At 39.4% G+C, this 21958-nt stretch overlaps 1 protein-coding gene across 1 annotated transcript in view; it reads left to right on the forward strand.

The window, feature by feature from the left end:
- TNIP3 (TNFAIP3 interacting protein 3) overlaps positions 1-21958 on the forward strand; it is a 59274-nt gene that overhangs the window by 1081 nt on the left and 36235 nt on the right. Inside the window, exons 2-3 of the mRNA XM_027794984.2 lie at positions 7225-7310; positions 16474-16609. Of these exons, the coding sequence (XP_027650785.2) occupies positions 7225-7310; positions 16474-16609 (222 nt within the window). The remainder of the gene's footprint in view (positions 1-7224; positions 7311-16473; positions 16610-21958) is intronic.

Here is a 21958-nt window from a genome sequence, read left to right on the forward strand (position 1 = left end):
TGCCCTACCTCTCCCCTCTCAAAATGAAGCAGAAGTTGTCAGTACACTGTGAGGATTACTTTGCTCACAGCAAACCATTTAGAAGCCTAGAGAAAGAGAGCTTCTTGAAAGTCATCTTCCCTTGACTTGCTTCTGCATCCTTAGTACACTGTGATACGCTGTCAGCAGAGTCCAAATTTCTAGCAGCAGCAGTGCAGCATTTCCAAAAGCGTGAGCACACTAGAACGTATGGAAAGCAACGTGAATTTCTGAGTTCCTTAGGACCGGCAAAATAGCCAAGTAATGCCAAGGGTTTTTTGCAAATGGCTCATTAGGTTGTTCTTACCTTTCCATGGGCTCTTCTTTCTCTTTTCTGTCCTGACATTTTGAAGCATTGCTGGAGAGTGTGAAGTTTAAGTAAAATAGAGCTGCATTCCTCATCTAAATCAGACCTATCTTACCTTCTCATTGGTAAAACTTCTGTTCTTGTAGTTGCACAGCTCTTTGTAGGTAGGTCTGCCTGTATCTTGAATTCTTCTCTCACAGCCTTGCTTCCTTCCCAGACACCTGGGCCCTTGGAGCAATCTCCTTCCTGTTACTGTGCTACCTTTTTATACTGCAGAGACTTGATTCCAAAGTCATTGGAGTTGACAGATCCTAAATCTTTTCTTTCTTGGATTGGATTGCACAAGAAAGTTCCATCATTTCTCTTTCTTATCACAACCTCACAGTTTCACTGTAGTGAGATCTCCATTAAAAATTGTTCGGTAAAAACATCTTGGGCACTATCAGTGAATATTGTAGTAATTAATCTTGCTTTTATCCTGCAGCATTTTTCCTTCTCACTCCAGTATTTTATCTCTTTGAAAGTTTCCTGTCCATACTTTGGCAGTGAATAATAATAAAGAACCAATTTTTTACTGCATAATTTAAAGCTGACATTTAACAAATACCTAAGTACTTTCTTCCCATCTTGTCTGCCTCCAAATAATTTGTCATGCTAGTTGGATTTGGATGAGAAAGTACCATTGGAAAAGCTCATACAGTGCTATTCCATTAATATGCCTAGTTTGCAAATGTTTTTCTGAAGATCTGTATATTTGGCAGATTTCTGTGTATGTAACAGATCTGTGATTGCTTTATAAATGACTTTTGAAGAAATCAAAGATATTTCTTGTTGAGAGTTTTATTTTATCAACACATATTATACTTTTTTGGAACTAAATTGTACTCTATTAACAACAATTTGCTTTCACAGAAATTACGTAAAAATAGGTATGTCCAAAGTTGTTATTGACTTTCCCCCCAGACCTGTGTACAGTAATTGGCTTCAATTGAACCTAAGATTTTCCAGTGAAGAAAAGATCTTTTCTAAATGTATTAAAAATGAGGAGTCTACATGCAGTGTCTGAAAAATAAGTGACAAGGCTACATTTAAATGTCAGAGGAGCTCAAGTAACTTGAAAGTTAAGATATGTTTCAAAACACAGAAAAATACTGGGATTTTCTTTAGGTGACATTTTTTGTTGTTATTGTACATCTTCTAGCAATTTCTTAACATGTTGTAAACCTCCTCAAAACAGAAAAGCTTATATCTTCCCAATTCCCAAACTCATAACCTTATAATAATTAGAAGTTAGTATTTTCCTGGTTTTTTTATGGTCTCTGATGATTGGAGAGAGAGAGAGGGTGACTACAGGAATCCAGAGAAGTACTGAGGGTGTTTTGAGGTATGCTGTATGTGGCTTTGATGGCTTGATGATATTTATGACTTCCTCTGGTCACTTCTTATGTGAGACTTTTGCATGCTGAAAGTGTAGTCATGATATTTTTGGCATTGAACTTATGTTTTGTAGCATTTCGAATTAGCTTGCATGCTTTAAACTCATCTATGCAGATGCCCATGTGGAGTGACTGATATGGTAAGCTCAAATGCCAAAGTCTGTCACCTGAGTCCTAGGCATGACTGTGGTTGCTTTTTGGTAAAATTTGTGCCACTGATTTCTATCTGAAGAAGGGATTTATACTCACTAGGGAATAATTTTCTCATTTTTAGATCGAGTTCTTGAGATATACAATCCAGAGGTTTTAAGAAACTGTTAAATGGACTGATTTCCAAAGAGAGAAATATGCCTGAAATTTGGTTTTCTCTCTGTTTTAATTTAAGGAAAAAGTGATATATTTACTTTTAACAAGGTCATGTAGTTTAAAACAGTGTTCTGTACTTACCGCTTAAACTACTTTGTGTGTCGACGGAAGCATTTTCACATACCCAGGGGTGGAGGACCAGCAGTTGTAGGACCAAAGAGCTATACAACAGGCATTGTCCATCTGTGCAAAGTCACCCTGCTACCGCCAGTACTACAAAGCAAATGCAGAGATTACGCTGCACATTCTCCTTTCCTGGACTGGAGCCAAAGAACCTGCAGTGCAGAGCCTCTCTGGAGTCCCTTCTGCTCTGCGCTGCCAAAAGCCAGGCATTCAGTTTTGGGTAGAAGTAGTGTGTTCAGCCCTTAACTGGCTCTTTCCTTGGTCTGGTCCATTGCAAGGGGTTTCTGTTGTTCTGGCTTTTACTTCAGTTGCTACATAGTTTGAGCCTGCTTATCAAGCTGTGGATATCACAGCTTCATGGGAGGGCATCTGTGAAGTAAGTTCTTTGGGGTGATTGCTGTTCTGAATCTACCGTTACTCTCACTGAGAAGAATTGTACTTAATGGTGAGATCAGTTTTAAGTATTTGGCATTGAATCTTCTTGCATCACACAGGGCAGGTACCAGTTTTATCTGATCTAAACCAAATCGGGCAAGAACCAAGGTACCTAACCCATCTTTATTTCTGGCAAAAATCAAGCTTCAGATTTTAAATTTCAGTTTGAAACTTGTTTAATATTGAATTTTCAGCACTTTTATCAGGAAATAATGGGGGGGGGGGGTAGGGGGAGGAGAGAACTGGCAGATCTTGGTGTGTTTGTGGCTTTTTCTCATGCTGCATTTACATGACTGAAGCTGCATTTTTCAGCAGAATATTGGATGCAAAAGCAGAAGGACATCTATTGCAATGGCTGGTTGAAGGCTGGCTGCACTGCACACTACTGCTATTATGAGTACCAAACCTGGGAATATCTAGGTAGGAGGAGACCACAAAAACATTGTATGCTTGATTTCTTCAGAGCAAAAAAATCTTGGAGACTTAATTCCCGTTTCAGATTAGTTTCAGTGAGTGTTCCTTAGAACCTCCTTCATCAAATGTTTATTTCTTCAGTTCTTCCATTTTGATCACATTTACAGTAATAATCCATTTCTTCCTCCCACTCTTCCTACACAACAGCCACACACAAATAATGTATAACCTGCTTGCTTGTTTATCAACAGCATTTATGATTATATATGTTCCACTTTGTTTCAGAGCTATTTTGCAATATGGGTAATACATAAATGAGGTAAGTTTACTTGGCCTGGCTGTGACCAGCCCTGGATCTTGCACAGTACAAAAATGGGTATCGCTGAAAGGGTAACTTGTCAATGGGTTTATTCCTTATGTATAATTTGCTAGTATGTACTTCCATTTATTTGGCATACTCTGTTTTCTGCAACTTCTGCTGTGACAATATGTCTGTTTATGGTGGTGGTCTGTAAAATGAAATCATTGAACTGATTTAGGCAGGAAAAACAAAACAAAAATCTCCTTTCCTTTCTCTGCCTCTTTTAGGCCAACTTACAATATAAAATGAATGTCAGAAGTATTTCCACAAAATACTGCTTTGAAACAACTGAAGAACAAGTGAATTACAGAGCAGGTCTGGGGAAAATGAGCGAAGGTCTGGGAAACTAGGATGCTCTTAAGCCACAAATAGACTTGGAGAAAGAAAAAGAATGGGGCAAGAGCAGTGCAGGATTTTAACATTTACAATACAGATGTTATTGAAATGCATTTTGGATCAGATTTTGAAACTCCAGCCTGATGAGTGCCTGTCTGTCTGTTATAATTTTTTATAATTAAGATTTTATTAGAATTAGCGGGTCTGGTCATTCTTGAATGATGTATTTTTTTCTCTCCAAATGTGTTTTTTGTGTATGGAAAACCCACATTTGTTTTTCATGCAAATTAATACTCTGACCAAAAAGTGGGTTTTAGGCTTATTTGGGTATATCTAGGAAGTACTTAGGGCTTGGTGCACTGATAAATTTGGTGGGCAAGCACCAAGGAAATTTTGCATGCTTTTTACCAAACATGTTCAATTATCACAAACCTGTATAGATTGGTGAGCAAAACTGATCCTGTTTTACTTCAGGGTGTTCCTGTTCTTAAAAGCCGTGACGGAAAACAGAATTCATGTAATTCTGAGCAATCCTTTGCATGACTCTTATAACCCCCCATTTTCTACAGAGCCTTAATTCTTCAAAGTAACTGATTTTTAGTCATCTTGGCATCAATTTGTATGATCTAATAAAAACGTACATTACATTACTTATTATAGTTGTAAAAACTTACGGTTGTTTTAATAACGGTTGCACATGGTACAATAACCTAGCTGTGTCTCTTTCATTCCGGTTCACAACTGTGCATTTAGATCTAGCACAATTTGTACTGCCAACACAGGTCAGACTCGCTGCAGTAAATTTTTTGTTGTGAAGAACAAGAAATGATTTAAAAAAATAAATAGTTTGAAAAACCTTTTAGAACTGATGCACTTTACAAAAAAAAAACCCGTAAGAAATGAAAGGCAAAGCCATGAGTCTCCATCAACAGTCCCTTGCGCATCAATAATTTGGGAAACGGGGGAGACAAACCAAAGCAGGTGGCAGTGCTGCTTAGCTGGCACTAGCCTAACCGTGCTTAGCTGGGTGGATCATGCCAGCTATCACTGCAGGTAATTTTTTACTACTTTTTCCCATATCTTGGATGGGATAGAAGAGGGCAAATGTACTCTCATGCTACGATAATGAAATGGCATCTGATAGCTGGGCTGGCTTGTACAGACACGCATTAGATCAAGGTACCCAGCATGCAGGGATGTGCTGCAAAATCTGCATATGGCTAAGAGTCAGGAAATACATACAGTGCGCCTTGTTGAGCCACAGGGGAGCGGACCCCCCCACCCCAGCAAATTCAGCAGTAGGGTTTCTGAAGAACTGTTTGTTTATGCTGGCTGGGTGCTCATCTGGGCCATGTAGTGATTTGAGAATTGTTGGCTTTAGCAGCATCTTTTCATGCATTTCCTTGGCTTCGCAGAGCAGGGCTGTGGAAAACCTGGAGCACCCGCTACGTGATCCCAGAGCGCTCCCCAGCAGGGAGTGTGCAGCACCCCTTCCCTGTGAGGCCCCAAATCTGGCTTCCCATCCTGCCATGGCAGAACCAGTTTTTCAGTTTTTCAGAACTTGCATGAATTTTGCCAACCTAGGTATCTTCTTTTCAGTAACATCTAGCCTGTATCCCTTTAACATGGCCTGTATGTCAGCACATGGGCTGCAAAATTGTGCATAACTTGGCAAATGCATCTGAGACTGTTGAAATGTCTGAGCCCCATGTGATGGATTAGAGATGGAGTAGCCTGAACTCTGTGTTGGTTTTTTGGGTGTGTGTGGGGTTTTTTTGTTTGTTTGCTTTTTAATTCAAGCAAGTATGGTCAGATTTCATTTAGTCATTTTGGTTTATTTTTTGTTGTTTCAGTGTTGGTGGGGAGCATTCATTCTAGATCATCATCTTTCAAATGTTGCATTTTCAAGTCAGACACCTAAAAGCCAAGTTTAGGTACTCCAAAACAAGGCTTAATTGTCATTAGTTTCCAGTGTTTGCAGCTCCCATTGAAATCAAACGAATACAGCTTTCCATACTTCAACATGTTTTTGTTATGATTAAACAGACACTCATAAAACTCAGACAAGCTGGAATCAGGTTTCACATGAAACTGAATTGACATTTTTTCTTAATAGGATCCTTGTAATTAGTGATTACCAGATGCATTTAAAATGTGTGAAATGCCTGCAGGAATGGGAATTAAGAGGGGGGAGGGATGCCAAACACCTCAGATCTTCTCCTGGCAACCTTTCATTTTAAATTTCTGCTCTGCACGTAGATGAAGCGGCATGGTTTCTATAAAATGTTCAGCTGTGGTTTCACATTAAGTTGATCTTACCAATAAAGAGAGTCACTTGTAATTGAAAACTTATTTGCTTATAAATAGCAGGTTTCGCGCTTGATGGCTCCCCACTTTATTTCAGTGGTCACATTGCTGTCCTTGTGATAGGTCTTATGAAACCTGACAGTTTTCTAAATCCAACAACTATCAGAATGCTATTGTTTGTCATTTTGATCTAAAGAGAAGAATAAGACTTCTGGGCTCCTTTTAGGTGAACTAGAGATGTCCTACATAGCCTGGAGAAACATACCCAGGACTATTATCAGCCTGCAGCACAGGAGGAGAATGACTCCTCTGGATGAGGTGTCGTTGGCTCACTCTTTGTACCATCTGTTTTCCCACTTGTGATGGAGAGGTGGTGGTACCTCATAAAATTAAAAAAGCTTGCTTTTTTTCCTGTTTAGAGTTTTCAACCAGAAGGGAATATCTAAATGTGGACTGTTTACTGTTACCCTGATGCTTGTTGTCCTTTCCACTGGAAGGAGGGGTGTTCTTTTTTTCTTCGCAAGTGCAGTGCTGGACAGTAGCTGGCCCTGACCAGAGGAAAGCTTGTTAGGAGCCTGTATAGTTCTTGACAACACATTCTTGCACAATAGCTCACATATGGCTCCTTTTCTCTCAAAGTGATCTAGATCAGACTCAGTACTCAAATTCTCTTAAATATGGAGCAGTAGTTTTACTGGACACTTCCATGAAGCTTATGAATTTTCTGATCAGTGTGGGGACATGCTAGAGTGTTTGAGATAGTTAATTCTTTCAGGATGAATAATAAAAGCTCTTTTAGCAACATTTCCAATGTTCCTGTGGTGACTGGCGGCTTTGCTCCTTGGGTAGATTCTTGCTACCATAGCCAGAAACTGTTACTGCTCCTACCCTTGCAAAACTGTCTCACACGGAGTGGTGGGCATCAGCGAGGGTGCTGCTGGAGAGGAGGAAGTAGATTCCTGGCCTGCTTGTCAGTCATGTATGGTATATGAAAACAGACATGCAGACCAGACATGGCTATCTCTTCTCATTGTAATAGTGTACTTAAATTTTTCTTCCTAGATGGTTAATCTTTTTATTTCCCCTTAAAGTCTGCTTTTCTTCCTCCCTTTTTCTAATAGATTCACTGTGAGCAGCTCAAAAGGAAGAATAAAAAAGCAGAGGAGCATCCAGAATTGTGCCCCCATCAGTGTGTTGAAATGGAAAGGTATTAACTATCTTAATTTTATGTGGAGAAACTTATTTTACTTTTATTATTTAAAAAGTAATTTAAATTACATTATTGGAAATATATAGTTGAGTGTTTCCTGCGTGTCAAACAATTTATCTGACAGAGACCCAGGTTAATACTTTTTTCCTGTTTTAATCTGTCCTGTGGAGATCTGTATCAGTTCTGTTTAAACAAGTGAAACATGGAAATTTTCTGTACTGAGGAGCAAAATCATAGAAAATAGTGTCGATTGGAAGGCACCTCTTGAGGTCATCTGGACTGACCTCCTGCTCAAAGCAGGGCTAGTTAGGTCATGTTACTCAGGGCCTGTCTAGGCGAGATCCAGATATTTCCAAGTATGGAGATTTCACAACCTCTTTGGGCACCTGTTCCTTCAGGAAATCATATTAGTTCTACTGATAATGGCAGTAAAAGAGCCGTTGTAACATATAGAGATAGAGAAGTCACATTATGGCTGCAAACTCTAATGAGGCTGTGATGATGGCAACGCCTTTCTAAGACTGTCAGTGAGTAATAAGGAGCTTTAAGGAAATTGATAGTGCTGTGTACGTCAGTGAATACGGCTGTATTCAGTGAATATGGCTGTATTCAGCAAGATAACCTCTGGCAAAAAAAAATAAATTCTTTTTTAGGTAGCTGAGAATGATTAAAAGGTAGTTTAGAAAGTATTTAGAAAGTATAGTGTGTTGTTTTGAGAGAGAGATAAGAAAAATTGCTTTAAGGTAACTGTAGATTGTTTGGGGAAACTTAGGAAATAATACCTTACCCTTCTTTCTTCATGCAAGAAGTATGTTTTCTCAGGTTAGTTTATTGTCAAGTAACTGGATTTGAAATCCCTCGCAGGCTGGGATTTCCATTTTTTCAAGACATTGTGAGCTGCTGCCACTGTAGTTTGACTCCAGTCTGTCTCTGGGAAGGGAGGGAAGTGCTAGGTTCCTGTCTGCTGTTGGCATCCCTGGTGAAACCATATGCCAATTGCTGGCAGTTCAAACCCTGGACCTGCGACGCAGACAGCCGTGCAGCAAGATTCCTCTGCTTTTCAGCTTGTCTGCCTAACAGCTACCACAAGCAAGACGTTGGCTTGACTTAACAGAGCTGGTTGTCCTCTGTCAGCTACTGTATGTTAAATTTCCTGGCTCCTTTCCAAATGGTATTAATCTGTTTATTCTGCTTGCACTGTTAGTAGATCACTGAAAATATTTCAGGTCTGTGTGGGAGATGCTGACCCAAATGAATCGTGGCTTTGTTTTCCTCCAAGGGTGCAGCCCAGCTGCAAGCCCAAGTCAGTAAGGTGTTGGGTGACACATCCACATCCTGGCTAAGGCTGAACTAAGAGGCAAAAGGGGCTGTGGATAGGTCTAGTTCTGTTTGTGGTGATGCTTGATTTAGGAAAAGGAAAGAATAGTGGTGTAAATTTCATGGTTGACGTTTTTAACTGGTACTTGCATCACGATCTCAGTTTTCCACAGAAATGAGTACATCTAAGATCTGAATAGAATCATGGTGCTTAAACTGTATCTGTGGAGTGAGCACCCAGTCCAGAAAGGGCTGTGGGAGGGGGAACCATTTAAAAAAGGCACCTACTGTGGCTAGGAGAGTGTCTGAAAAGGTTTGTAAGCTTTTCTAACTATTGGTCTTCACAGAAAAAGAGAAAGCACTTGAAAATATCTAGATTTGTCTCTCTTCTTGTTTTTTAACTCTTAGCTTTCAGTTCTTTCAACACCTTCCTGGCATTGTCTGCCAGCTTTATGCATATGTGTATTTCAGTGGGGGAATTCATCTGCTCAGAAAGCACGTGCTAGTTGGTGGCTCTGCTTGGCCGAGCTTTCTATTTGATTGATTTTCATGGCAAAACTTCAGTTCCCTTGCCATTAGCGATCCACACGCAGCTACATGAGTTCTGGGTGATAAGTCTGCATGACAGTGCTCCTTTTACTGCTTCTCCAGGGAGACAGTCATCTGTAACTCGCTCATGGCTCATTTAAAGCCTGAGAAAGTTGGTGAAAATAATTTAATTGGCTTTCCTGAGGTTTGAACTCAGCCCAAATGCCGTCCATCAGGAAGAAACCCAGTTATGAACTTGGTAGTATAATTAAGCAGAAGATCCAAGTGAAAGGGGAATGATGTTATATTCCTGATGTACAGTCTGTATGGGGTATGGAAGTGAGGTGACAGCGTTGAAACCCTGTTGCAAAGGACAGGAACCTCCAGGCATGGAGGGGAGAGGCACCATGTGATCAGTAACGTGTCATTTAACGTGAGCCAGCTAGTTGTTGTCTTCTTACATGTTGTGTATTTGTTAAGGGGAATAGTCAGACTGGGAGACTCTAAGTGCCTGTATATCAGTAGCTTTACTTCTCTCTTCACTGACATGGGATGGTTTATAGGTGCAGCTTCACTTAATCACTGGGCCCCCTTTTTTTTAGGAGGGGGGCTTATTTTCAGAGAAACCAGATGTGTTTCCATTAAGAACACGCACCTCTTTTGTTGTGATTTGTGTAATTCTTAAAATTAAGCAAAACTATTAAAGAATAATTGTTTCTGTTCACATTAACAGCACACAACTTCTCCAGATGTGGCATTTGACAGCCAAGCAGCTGCTGGCTATTAAATGTGCCTTAAAAGCTCCATTTCTTTGTCATAAAGGGAACAGAAGTGTAGGGACGTTTATGGGGTGATAGGCAGATGTTTTGGCTACATCAGATTTGAGCGAAAGTTTAAGTGGTTTCTCTGCTATAGTTGCAGTGTGTACATGTTTTAACCCATATAATTCACCTTGCCTTGTGGAACTCTCTTCTTGGGACTGGAGTAAGATTAATTCTAATCTCACACTTACCTCCCAAGCAGCTGCCAGCACTTTTTTCGCAACATCTGGGACATCTCACTCTGAAGACAGTGCAGTTCTGCTAGGTGGATCTCAGCTGCTAGTAGTGGCAGGCTTTTGAAATACTGGGTTGATTTTTTTTTGTTGAAAATTGAACTAAAAAATTAAGTTGGAAATAATTGGAAATAATTTGTTGCTTTTTTAAAAAAATAACATAAAAAACCCCAACCCCCCAAAACTTTCTTTTTAAGTATACCCTCATAATTGTCAAAGACAATTTTTGTGTTTGTATCAGCACAGTAAATTTTATGCCCAATAAACTGCTTTTTATGGTGGTACAAGTGAGATGGAACATAGAACTAGTGGAGCTCAATTTCAAGAGATCTGGCTCAAATTCCCAAGCCTAAACTCTGAGCGGAGATCCACTTGCTGGGTGTTGAGTGCTGGAATAGCACCACTGATCCTTAGGGAGCTACACTACATTGTAACTATTCACTATTAGCTCAGGATCTGCTAATCTTGTAAGAGCTCCTAAGGCTGAAAATTTTTTTGTCTGTAACAAATGTCTCTGTTTTCTTGGCAAAATTTAGTTCGTCCCATCACTTCTTGGACCGGAAGTTTTGTCATTTAGTCTTAACTGGGTAAGCTTTTAATATAAAAATCCCAACGTTTACAAGAAAAAAATCTGAGTTCTACAGAACTGAATTACAAGAGAGCAAAAATCCTTTAAAATCATATGGAACATAAAGGAACAGGCTAGTTCTACAGATAAACGATCACTTTTAAGAATTATATGCCTAACTTTATTCCTATTTTGTCTACTTCTAAATATTCTATAATCCAGATCTCACTGTCCCATATTCTAAAGGCCTGTTTCTGAAATGAAGTGCATTATCATAAATAGGGGAAATATTAGCTGAAGTGGTTTGCCTTGAAATTTGTGACATTTTTTTATTTATCTGAACCAGTTCATCCTCTATAATTCAAATGCAGAAATTTATTTCTTTCTGTGGATCTGCTCCTTGGGTTTTGTCAAGCAAGAATCTTATGTCCTAAATGCCCACCCAAGGGGATGAAGCATATGTTTAACCCCTAGACTCTGGAATTCATTTCCCGTCAAAATATGACTCCGTGGTGTTAGCGTCTGGCTGTAAATCCTGACTTAAAACCTTTTTTCACAATTGTTTATGGTATGTATTTGTGCTTTCACCAATTGCACAAGAATGACCCCAGCACACCAGCCTTGAAATTATTATTTCAGAGTCGTATGCCTCCAATATTAGTATTTTGCAATAAATGTCTGGGGCATGTTGTAGGTATTTCCATTGTTGCTACATAACTGCTATTAGTAAGTAATAATGCCGGTTCCCAGTGAAAACCAGGGAGAGCTAAGATCTCACAAATGGTACCAGCTGCAGAGCTGGGACTCTTCATGGGACTTGTACCTGGCTCTTTGATAAACATCTATTTCTTGGCCATCAATCTATGCTGCTGCAAGCCAAAAGCGTGTGGCTCATCAAAAGAGCATGGGGCAGGCCATGAGGAGCTGAATTGGTTGCTGCTCCATATTGAAAGTGTATATTAGTGGGAGTTGTTCTGTCTCCTGCTTCTTCTCCTGACCAGAAAAAGATGAACTGCAAGGAGTGCCCTTGATGCTATTAGAAGCTGCTGGTGTCCACACATCATGCTTCCTTTCCCATGGCATCATATTTTGGCTTTAGTTTTGGGCCAAATAAAAGTTTTGCTCTGACTCAGTTACATGCATATTTTAACAAAATTCCCTGTGTCTGTACAACCAGCACTTCATTGCTTGACCTTGTGAGGATGGATAGACAGCATGGTTTATTTAGTTGAGTGGCATTGACCTGTGTAGGAATTTTACTCCCATTCACATACAAAGCATGTGTGGGGCACAATTTTTGGTCTGGTTCCCAGCTGAAAAACTGAATTGCTGTAAAAAGTATGCAGCTTTTTATAAATAATTAATTACAAAAAGCCAATAGAACCTAGAAACTGAAATGGCATGAAGATATACCATTAGGCAAAAAGTGAAAAACATTTTAAAGGCAACTAGATGAATATGTGGGAGAAATGAAAAATTCTTTTATGTGGTGCACTGTTACGTCTCTAGTAGTTGAAATCCTGCATGGGTATGGCAGCTTGCAAACCAAAGAGAACAGGCCTAATTTCTTATTTTTGGAGATGTGACTAGAGGATATCGTTTACTACTTTTCAGATATGACATGAAAATTATGAGTAAGGTTTGGTGCTCTCCTTTTCCTGCAAGCTGCTAAAACTTATGCGGGGAGACCGGCTTCCTTCATTATATCTTAGGGTTTGCTTCCATGTGAAATGTCTTGATTTTCCCCAAAAAAGGCAATTTAGCAACTAACTTAGTTTACAAAGAGGAGTTAATAGCCTAATCTTTTATTGGCTACTGCATTACCATAACATGCTATGTAAGTGGGATGAGTTGTGTATTTTTTGTATATTCATATACTTCAGAAAGTTTTTGTGCATGACAGGATATACTTTGTCCTATACAACCATGTGAAAATGCTTTTAATGTTCTCTGATGGTTGATTTTACAAAAGGTAAAAACCTGGATCTCCCAAATTTGAATGAATTTCATTTTAACGATTTTTTTTCCCTAACAGATTGCCTATTTGAATAATGCAATTATTAAAAACCAAAACACCCGACTTTAGAAAACATTGGCAACAGTGTAGAACAGTAAGGGTATTAATAATGCAGAAACATACCTGTGAACTTCACCAAACCAAAAATAGTTTTGAAAAAATTGCTTTGGATCTATACACCAGTTTTGATTAATGTTTTACATCACAATAAATATATCCTTATAATTATTGAAGTGGCTACTATTAAAATACAGATAAATGGAGTAAGAGCTTCTGGTTGGAAGACCTCAATCAAAAAACTGAGGGAAAACAGAATGCGCTGAGAGATCCAGTCAATGAAGTCATTTTCTGACTTCTGTGATTATGTAGAAACATGTGGATGTTACAGAGCAGCAATCAATTTGTAGGGATTTGAGTCTTCTGTGGTTCCCTTTCTTTAGCTAAGCACAGCTGGTCCCTGCTCTTGCCCACGTATCCTAAGCCTGGAAAGGAGAATGCAGGAGACTGAAACAGGGTGGGAGCAGCCAGAGGTGAGCATCATTTACAGCCACAGTGTCAGACAAACGGTGAGGAGAAAGGAATGGTTGCTTCCTGGCTGAAAAGAAATATTTAAAGCCAGTCCACCATATGTATGGAGTATTTCCCAGTTTGATTCACACACTGATCTCGGGAGGCTGTGGTCACCCATCTTCCCTCGCTGTGGCTGAACCAGCAGCAGAGATAAGTGCACCCTGCCTAAATGCTGCTGCACTCCTGCCAGAGATTGCTGTGTATCTTTTACTGTCCTCAGGACTGCCCCTAGACATTGCTCCTTTATTTTGAACAGTGGTTTTAGTCTAAGCTGCATTATTTGACTTAAAACAGTTTAAGAAATGTTGACTACTTTTACCTAGCTAGGTGAGTGGGTTGTGCTGGCAGCTGGGATGGTAATTTGCAGTAGAGAGGTCATAAAGGTAGAAAGTGGCTGGGGCTGTAGGGGAGTTAAACTCTGGCTGGCTATGCTGCAGCTGGAGCAGGATGTGTCACGGCAACCTTGGACAATGAGCAAAATAGCCCTTCACCAGAAGCCCCTTGTAGGCCAGTTTTTTCCCTCAGCTAAGCAGTAAGCTGATACATACAGAAAGAGGAGAGCAAATAGCCTACCTTCGGTTGCCTAGGCACAGATAAAAAACCTGACATTTTGAAAGCACGGTCTGAAAATACTGGCCTGTGGTTTTAGCGGCTCTGTCTGAAATCCTTCGATACTGTCAGTAACATTCCTCCTTGCTTTACTGAACTTCTCCCTTCCTTCTGCCATATTTCTAGGGGCTCTAAGAAAGCTACAGCAATAATTTCTGCCTTACTATGCAAATATAATTTCATGCACTTTTCCTAAATCTGCACCATGAATGACTGCTTCTGTACTGTGGCTTTTCAATTCTTCTGAGCATCCTCAAAAGCACTGAGTGCTCTGCACAGTGTACATCTGATTCTCTTACACAAAGCCATCTCGGGCTGGGTCAGGCATGGAAGCCCAAATGAGCAGAGTATGGTGTTTACTAGAGAAGTGCACTTGAGAGAAAAGAGGTGTTGATACTGATGTTGCAAAGTTTGTATTATGCAGCTGATTAAAAATGAAGGCTGTAAGCAGAGTGCTTGGTCATGCTGCTGCCCAAGAATTCATTCTCCAGGAACCTCAGCACAGAATTGCTTAAAAAAGAAAAAGTGCCACTTGTGCTGGTCTACCCATCCATGATTTGGCAATATTTAGTGAGGCAGAAAAGGGCTGGATTTCTTTTTGCAAGGTTCATTGTTTTCCTTCTGTAGCTTTCTTCACGAGCTGCCATGTGGTGGCTGTGCTGCTGGGGCTTACCTGCCACCCACATGCAGATGAGGCTTTGAAAACTGCCATGAGCGTTCTGAGCAGCTGCAGCTTACTGCACTGCTGTGAAGTTCATGAAAGTGTGCATTGGGAAGGTCGTTTTCTTAGTCCTCATGGCTTTGAAAGGGAGTTATGGCCAGTTACAGTGTTCTAACAAAAGATAGTTCTCTCTTCAGTTAGATATGCTTGTACTCCCTGTGAACTCCCGCTAGTTGCTATATTGTTTAGGTTTAAAAAAAAAAAAAAGGCAAAATGTTACTACAAAGAAACATGTTTCTGCAGAGAAGAAAAATAATGTGATGTGTTCTACTGCTTCAGGAACTTCCAGTGCTAAAAAACCCTGGTCTTGGTTCCTTGTGTAAAAGTCCTGTTTCCTTGTGCCATATGTCTAGCTCTCAAAACACATCCAAGTATCTCTTTTTCTGCCATGAAACTTGTTGCAGGCAGGCTTCATGGCAGCTCTGAAACTGCCACGGAATTCTAGCTTGTCCAACTACTAGGTGGCAAGCAAAAAAAAAAGGCTCTTGAGTTTTACTTGTCCTTATTTGCTACAGTTGGTACTTTGTTGTAGTACCTCTGCATATGATTTTGCCTTCATGCTTAATGAAAGTACATTTTTGTTACAGTCTCTTGTGTTGCAAATATCGAGAATACAATGAATCATTTTATGCTATCAGCACAAAATTCACCACACTTATTTACTTGTAGTTAGGACAGATGGGTTTGTTTATTGGATAATTTTACCAGTTGCCAACTTTTATCAATTGCCAGTTTTGTCAGCTTCAGGAGTTTCTTCAGATCCTGCAGTGCAATCCCTGTGGATTGCCTGTATAAACTGCAATAAGTATAACTGATAAAATTCTTACTGCTTTCAGTTTTTCTGGTAGTTCAAATGAAGACTTTAGTGTTCTCTGTCTAAATCAAGAATTTTGCTATAGCAGGTTGGTGATACTTTCGAGGCTTACAGTTAGCTTTCTGGTCGTGCATTACTTATATTTAGAGTTGGTTTAAGCTCATTAGGAAATGAAGGTCTGAACTTGCAAGACATGAGTATTTCTTGAAAACCTGGGTTGGTCTAGGGCTTTTGGGTGTTTGTTTTATTTATGCCTCAATCCATTCTCTGAAAGTCACGTTCCACCATTATGGTGTATCAAGGGAACCAGCCCTAATTGTTAGTTCTGCAAATTTGGAGCAAGCCCTTAAGTACACATGAGTCCTGTGTGTACTTAGCAAAGAAATGGAATGAAAAAATTTTCCCAACAAACACATATAATTCAGTTTTCACAACAGACCAATTCTTACAAGATACAAATGTTTTTAAAAGGAACTTTCAGGAAGAAAAAAGTTGAAAATCTAATACTAACTGTTGCAGCAAACAAAATGTTCCATCAAGAAACTGGAGCGCCTAGTTTTGGAATTCAAAATCAATTTAACATTTTGATTGCATTTTTGTTAAAGTTGAATTTAAAATTCTTGACACTGCTGGTGAGTGGGTGGGATTAAGAGCACATGACAGTCTTCATACAATCGCCAGAAGGGTCCACTTGTATTTTGTAGATGCAAGTTAGTAAAATTCATAAAGATTGCTTAGTGTAAATATTTTAAAATTAATTTCTGCCGCAAAGCATTTGGAGATTGCCTGTATGACACTGCTCTAGTGCTCTCTGATTGTGTACCAGGAAGGAAGGTAGCAGGAGCTTGGTGCAGGACTACCTCTGCTGTCTGCACTGTCACATTCAGAAGACAACTGACAAATTTAGCTTCTCTGCACTTCCAGTTTTGGTGTGAAGTTTAACATTGCTATTTCTTTCTAAGCAGGTGCGAAAGTAAAGAGCTTGATGTTGAAATAAGGAACCTGATAGAGAAGAATAACAGTTACCAGTCATGTGAGGACCCTGAACCTATTGCCCAAGAGAGTCCGAACCCCCAGAGAACTTCATGTTCCCTTAAGGTAAACGCAATCTGCTTTTGCAATGTTTATCTGCCAGGAAAGAACATTCAGGGGATGTTCCCTGGGTGGCTTGATTATGCATGAAACTTTGATTTCTGAAATGATGCAATTAACTTGCTACACTTTTTTTTTTAATGATACAGCTACTTTTTGTTATGAGGAAGACTGAGTGAGAAGATGTGTTTTATAGTGCTTTAAAAGGTCAGCTAAACCTGCTGATTATCCAAAATGCCACCCTCTGTAGCCAGCTGTGTCTTTGGATAACACAAATCCACAAAACTGTATATACCCAGAGCACTGGCATTTATTGAAGTTGTTGCATTTGGTAGTTGTGATTTAACTGAGAGTGAGCAGAGATGTGGGAGACAAAGATCTTTGGAAGTGTCAGAAAGGCTTTTAGATAAATAGGAAGAAAGAAGAAGAATAAAGATGATTCAAACCTATACTTCTGTGGTATTGCAAACAGAAAATTGTAAGCCATCTGCTAAGATGGTTGTCTTGGCTTGCAGTGAAGCAGCAGTTAACAAGCATGACAGAAACTTGTTCTAGGTTTCCCTCTCGGTTTCCCTCCTCTCTCCTGAAATAGCAAGCTGCTTTTTGTTGTGCAGTAAGAGGACAAAAGGAAATTCCTGTTTTCTCCAAACTGGGAAAGGGAGGAGTGAGAGGTGGGGAGGAGTAATTGAGTCCTGAATACCATCCACCTGCAAGGGGTGACACATGCACCTGCCTGTGTGACTCCACTACGGGGGCGGGGGTGGGAAGGGAACCTTTGAAGGCTGGGCCCCAAGGCGTGATGCAGAAAATTGATGAGGAGGTAAAGGAGAGATGACTCTCTTCTATGAAATCCAAAATTACACATAGCTCTTTTCACATGTAAACCGCTATCTCCAAAATGACTCATGATCTTGAGATATGAAGCTGTGCTGAGTATAAGGAGATGCCCCTTGAATTAGAATTATTCTAATTCAAATGGATTTTTGAATTAGAATTTTGAATTAGAATTAAATGTTGAATGTGTTGAGCATAAAGAGATGTCTCTTGAATTAGAATTATTCTAATTCAAATGGATTTTTGAATTAGAATTTTGAATTAGAATTAAAAATGGAATTACAAACAGTGAGAAGCCACAGGGAGGAATGGGGATTCCCAGCTGCAGGGGAGGAATAAGCACGGTGAAACAGAAGTCAGTGCAGAATCAAGTAGCATTGAGCTATGAAATTAAAGGGCAGAACAGTAAGCCACAAATAGTCTGCAGAAACCCCTGGTTCCCCATGTTAGCCTCCCTCCAACAGAAGGAGATGTAGGAAAGGATTTGGAGGATGTGGGGAAGAAAAAAAAAGGAAGTGCTCACCTCAACCGTTTCTGTGGGATGCTTCAGTGTTTTACACAGAATACCGTGGCAGTATTTCATTTGTAGTGCTTTGCTTTTTTAAATGTTTTTTGCATTTATAGCATTCATTTGGCCATGTGTGTGGTTTTCATAGCTTAAAGGAGGAAGATTTATGATATTTCTGCACTAGAAACATGCTGCTATTTTTAATTTATACTTCTAAGTTGAACAGCTTTTCACTTTGGCTGGTTAGTGAGTTGGTCTTCAAGTGGGTGACAGCTTGACGGTTGCGGTGAGCTCCAACAACCTCAGTGTAAGATCTAGGAGTACCTGTCTTGGATTGTGTGTTTTGGAAAATAAAGCAATATTTTTAGGTATACTTTCAATTATGAAGGTTATAAAATTGTATTACTCCCCCTTCCCCCCCCAACAAACAGAAAAATGTCATTTTGTGAAATTAGAATCTGATGTAGACTTAAACGAAGGGGAACACTCTATATTTATAATGAAACAAAATTGTACGCTTCCCTATAGTGTTGGTTGTTCATCGGGACGTTTCTTGGCAAAGACAGCAAGTTGTTTTTATTCTGATTTTTTTTTTTCTGGAGTGAAAAATATAAATTTGACACTACAAAATGGCATTTCCTTCTGAGTTTAAATCACTTTATTATTTCTCTAAATCTGTAATTTTTTTATTATCTGCAAATGTCTGTAAACAAATTCCCTTTTCACTAGGATTTTTTTTCCATAAAAATACATAATATTATTGTGGTTTTAAAGGCAAACATTTGAGAGAGGGGAAACGCAGGTCTGCAGAATAAACTAATCCTCAGCACATTCTTCAGCCTACAATTCCTTTATCTGTAGTACTTTAGTTGCACCTTGTCATGATGCTATGTTCCCCGCAGTGGGAGAGGGAGGAGATTACAGGAAAACATCCTCACAAGCAGGTCACAGTGGTTAGAGCCTGTTGGTGTACTTGGGTCCCTGACACCCACATACAGTCTATTGGTCTAATATAAGGGACTTGGGCACCTGTGTCCCTACATGTAGTTTGTCTAGGTGAGCAAACTGGGTGTTTTAAGTGTTAAGCTGAAATGAGAGGTGAGACGTTAATGTGACATCATTATTTTATACTGATTTAAGCTCTTCTCAGTTTATTGAAATGTATTTACTTTTTCTAGAGCCATTGACCAGAAAAGGGAAACATATGTTGAAGTCTTTTACAGATTAGAACAATTGTTAATTTCTAATCTACATGTACTTATCTATTCCCCCTGTCTTCTGTAACATCACTTATTGCTGTGATGTGCAGCAGGAGTGTATGTGAACGAGAAGGATTGCAAACTCCGGTCCTGCAGAGGCCATAATCTGTGAAAATGCCTGTTCTCAAAACATACCTCAGGAGGGAAAGGGTTCGTTGTTCTGTCTTCTACAGAGGGTGAAGCTGAGGGCCAAAAGGATCAGGCAGTTTGCTGTTTTAATATGAGAAATCAAAGAAACGTTTCTTACCACAAAAAAGCAGCTTCTTTGTTCAAATTTAACTGTAAAACTGATTACATTCAACTGGAATAAGCTAATACAAGTATTGCTAAAAAGTACTCATGCAGAGTGTTTTCAGTATGTTTAGGGCTTTATCAAGATTATACACACAAAAAGGATGTTTTCTGTGGGAGGTAAGGGCAGACAAAAGTATCAGATAGGAAGGGAAAAATAGCAACTAAAATAGCAGTGTGTCAACATAAAGTTGACAGAGATAATATATTTAATGGGATCAAATGGTAAAAAAAACCCAAACAACAATAAACTTTCAAGCAGATAAACTGTTCTGAGTGCGAAGCAAGAAAGTAAAGATTTCCATTTAAAGGCTATCTGTACTTGCAACAACTATGTTTTAAAACTCTGAATAGCTTGTTTGCTACAGTTAAAAATTATCATCCAATTATTGTTCCATGAAACTGGGATTTTCATTATCAGGCCTGAGTTTGCAAATGCTTTGGTACTTGAGTTGCGTGCCCTTACGGTTCATCTCATTGGCAACAATGGGAAACAGTGGATAAAAGAAATCCTGAAACAGAAGCCTGGGCTATGTTTTACTTACTCTGAGAACACATCTTGCTCTAATTTTTTCTGGTTCCCACATATTAAGGCACGCATTTGCATCTGCACATATTTTTCTGTTAGAGTGAATACCTAACCAAACAGCACAAAAAGTTAAAGGCTGACATACTTAAGGGAAAATCCCTTTCTATCACACTTCTGTGGGTGAAACACGTGGACCAGGTTTAGACAGGAAGAGGTAGATTCTTCTTCAGGTTTAAGAGCTGATTTTATTCTTCAACTAAAATCTCTCACTTCTTGTCATTTCACCATGTTCACCAGAATGGGAAAAAGGGTTGCAGTGGATATTGTAGCAAGCACTGGTGGCTAAGAGCAGCCTCAGGAAAAAAGCCAAAAGCAAAGCCCAACCAAAACATAAGCAAACAGAAAGCTCCCCAGAAGACAGCAAATTTTAACCCAGGTAGTCGCAGAGTAAATCTAGCTTCTACAATTCTGCAACTGAACAGTACAATAAATTAAAAAATAAACAAACAAAAACCCCCACACCCAACAAATCTTACAGCAGATACTTGATGGGCTAGAAAGAAAAAATAAATTTTAAAATTATCATTTTGTCATCATCAAGGAAAGATTGAACTTTTACTTGAATCAAGTAATGATTCTTGGTTTCACTGCAGTTACTGAATAGACAGAATTTTCAGAAACTAGTGGCTTTCATTATCTTGATTTGTGAGTGCCTATTTCGTAATACTGTAACAGAAGCCTTTCCCATAATAAAGATCCAGCACTCTGAAAATGAGAACTTTTTATCTTCTTGTGGTGCTGATGCTTGTGAGAGGATTCAGTGTTGGCCACAGCTCCAAGGCTTTGATTTTTCTTCCGTTGCAAGCTTTCCAAAGACGACTAAAAGGCTTTTACACTCAGAAAGGTCAGGTCTTCCTAGAATACAAAGTAAGGTAATTCTCTTTTTTTAAACAGAAGAAAAAAAACCAACTTCAAAGCTGCTACTAAAAGAAATTACAGAATATTACAGAAAGAGAATAGACATGAGTAAAAAGCTTCTAAGCAGTTCAATTCACTTTGCCCTTGCAGGCAGGGTTGTATGCTACACTTGTGAGTTTCTGAGGAGCAGCAAACCCTGCCCAGTCCCATTTGCTTCCTGGGAAGCCTTTTCCATACCTGGTACCCGACTGGTTTATTCTTGCTCCTCAGAGCAGTCACTCTGCAGGAGCTTCTGGCTCCCAGCTCCCTGCCAGGCATTCCTTGCAGCCACACTCCAAAGTATCTGAAACTTTCTTCCCTGAGCATGCTCAAACTGTGCTCAAGAGGTTGTTTTCTCTTTCCACCCCGGTCTTTAAAGTAATACAAGACAGCTGTGAACAAAAAGGAAAGATAAAACAGGTACCATCTGTCATAATGATCAGAGCGGCCTGATGAGTTTTGAAAAATACATGGCTAATTCTCTTCTGTCACCATTGCCTGTAGCATGGAGAAAAATGCAAAGGATTATGCTTTGTAGCTTAAGTGTGTGAGTATGAATGGGGAATAAAAAAAGGAGTTTGAAGAGTGGGAGAAAGTTAGGTAAAGGTCCTACTAAGAATTCATGCTGATTAAGAGAATTTAAATGTTTTAAATTATGATTCAGACATTACAAAAGGTTTTAGACTATGAGTCAAACTTGCAGGTGCAGATTTGCTCACTATAACATTAACACATTTAGTCATGTTTAGATCAGTCCCTGTAATAGAGAGAGAACAGTGGGAGCCAAGGAACAGAAGGGCTCATATGGATATTAAGAAAGCATTTTTATAATACATATAGAAGAGAAATTATCAACCACTCTTCTTGGAGCAGCCAGATCTGACCAGCTCTCCAAAGACAGAAAGTGGTCATTCTTGTTGTATTAACTTCATTTTCTTAAGCTACTGAACTTCACTTGCTTATCTGGAGAGCAGACT

Source organism: Falco peregrinus, chromosome 2 (assembly GCF_023634155.1).
Source record: "Falco peregrinus isolate bFalPer1 chromosome 2, bFalPer1.pri, whole genome shotgun sequence".
In the NCBI taxonomy this organism is placed as follows: Eukaryota; Metazoa; Chordata; class Aves; order Falconiformes; family Falconidae; genus Falco; species Falco peregrinus.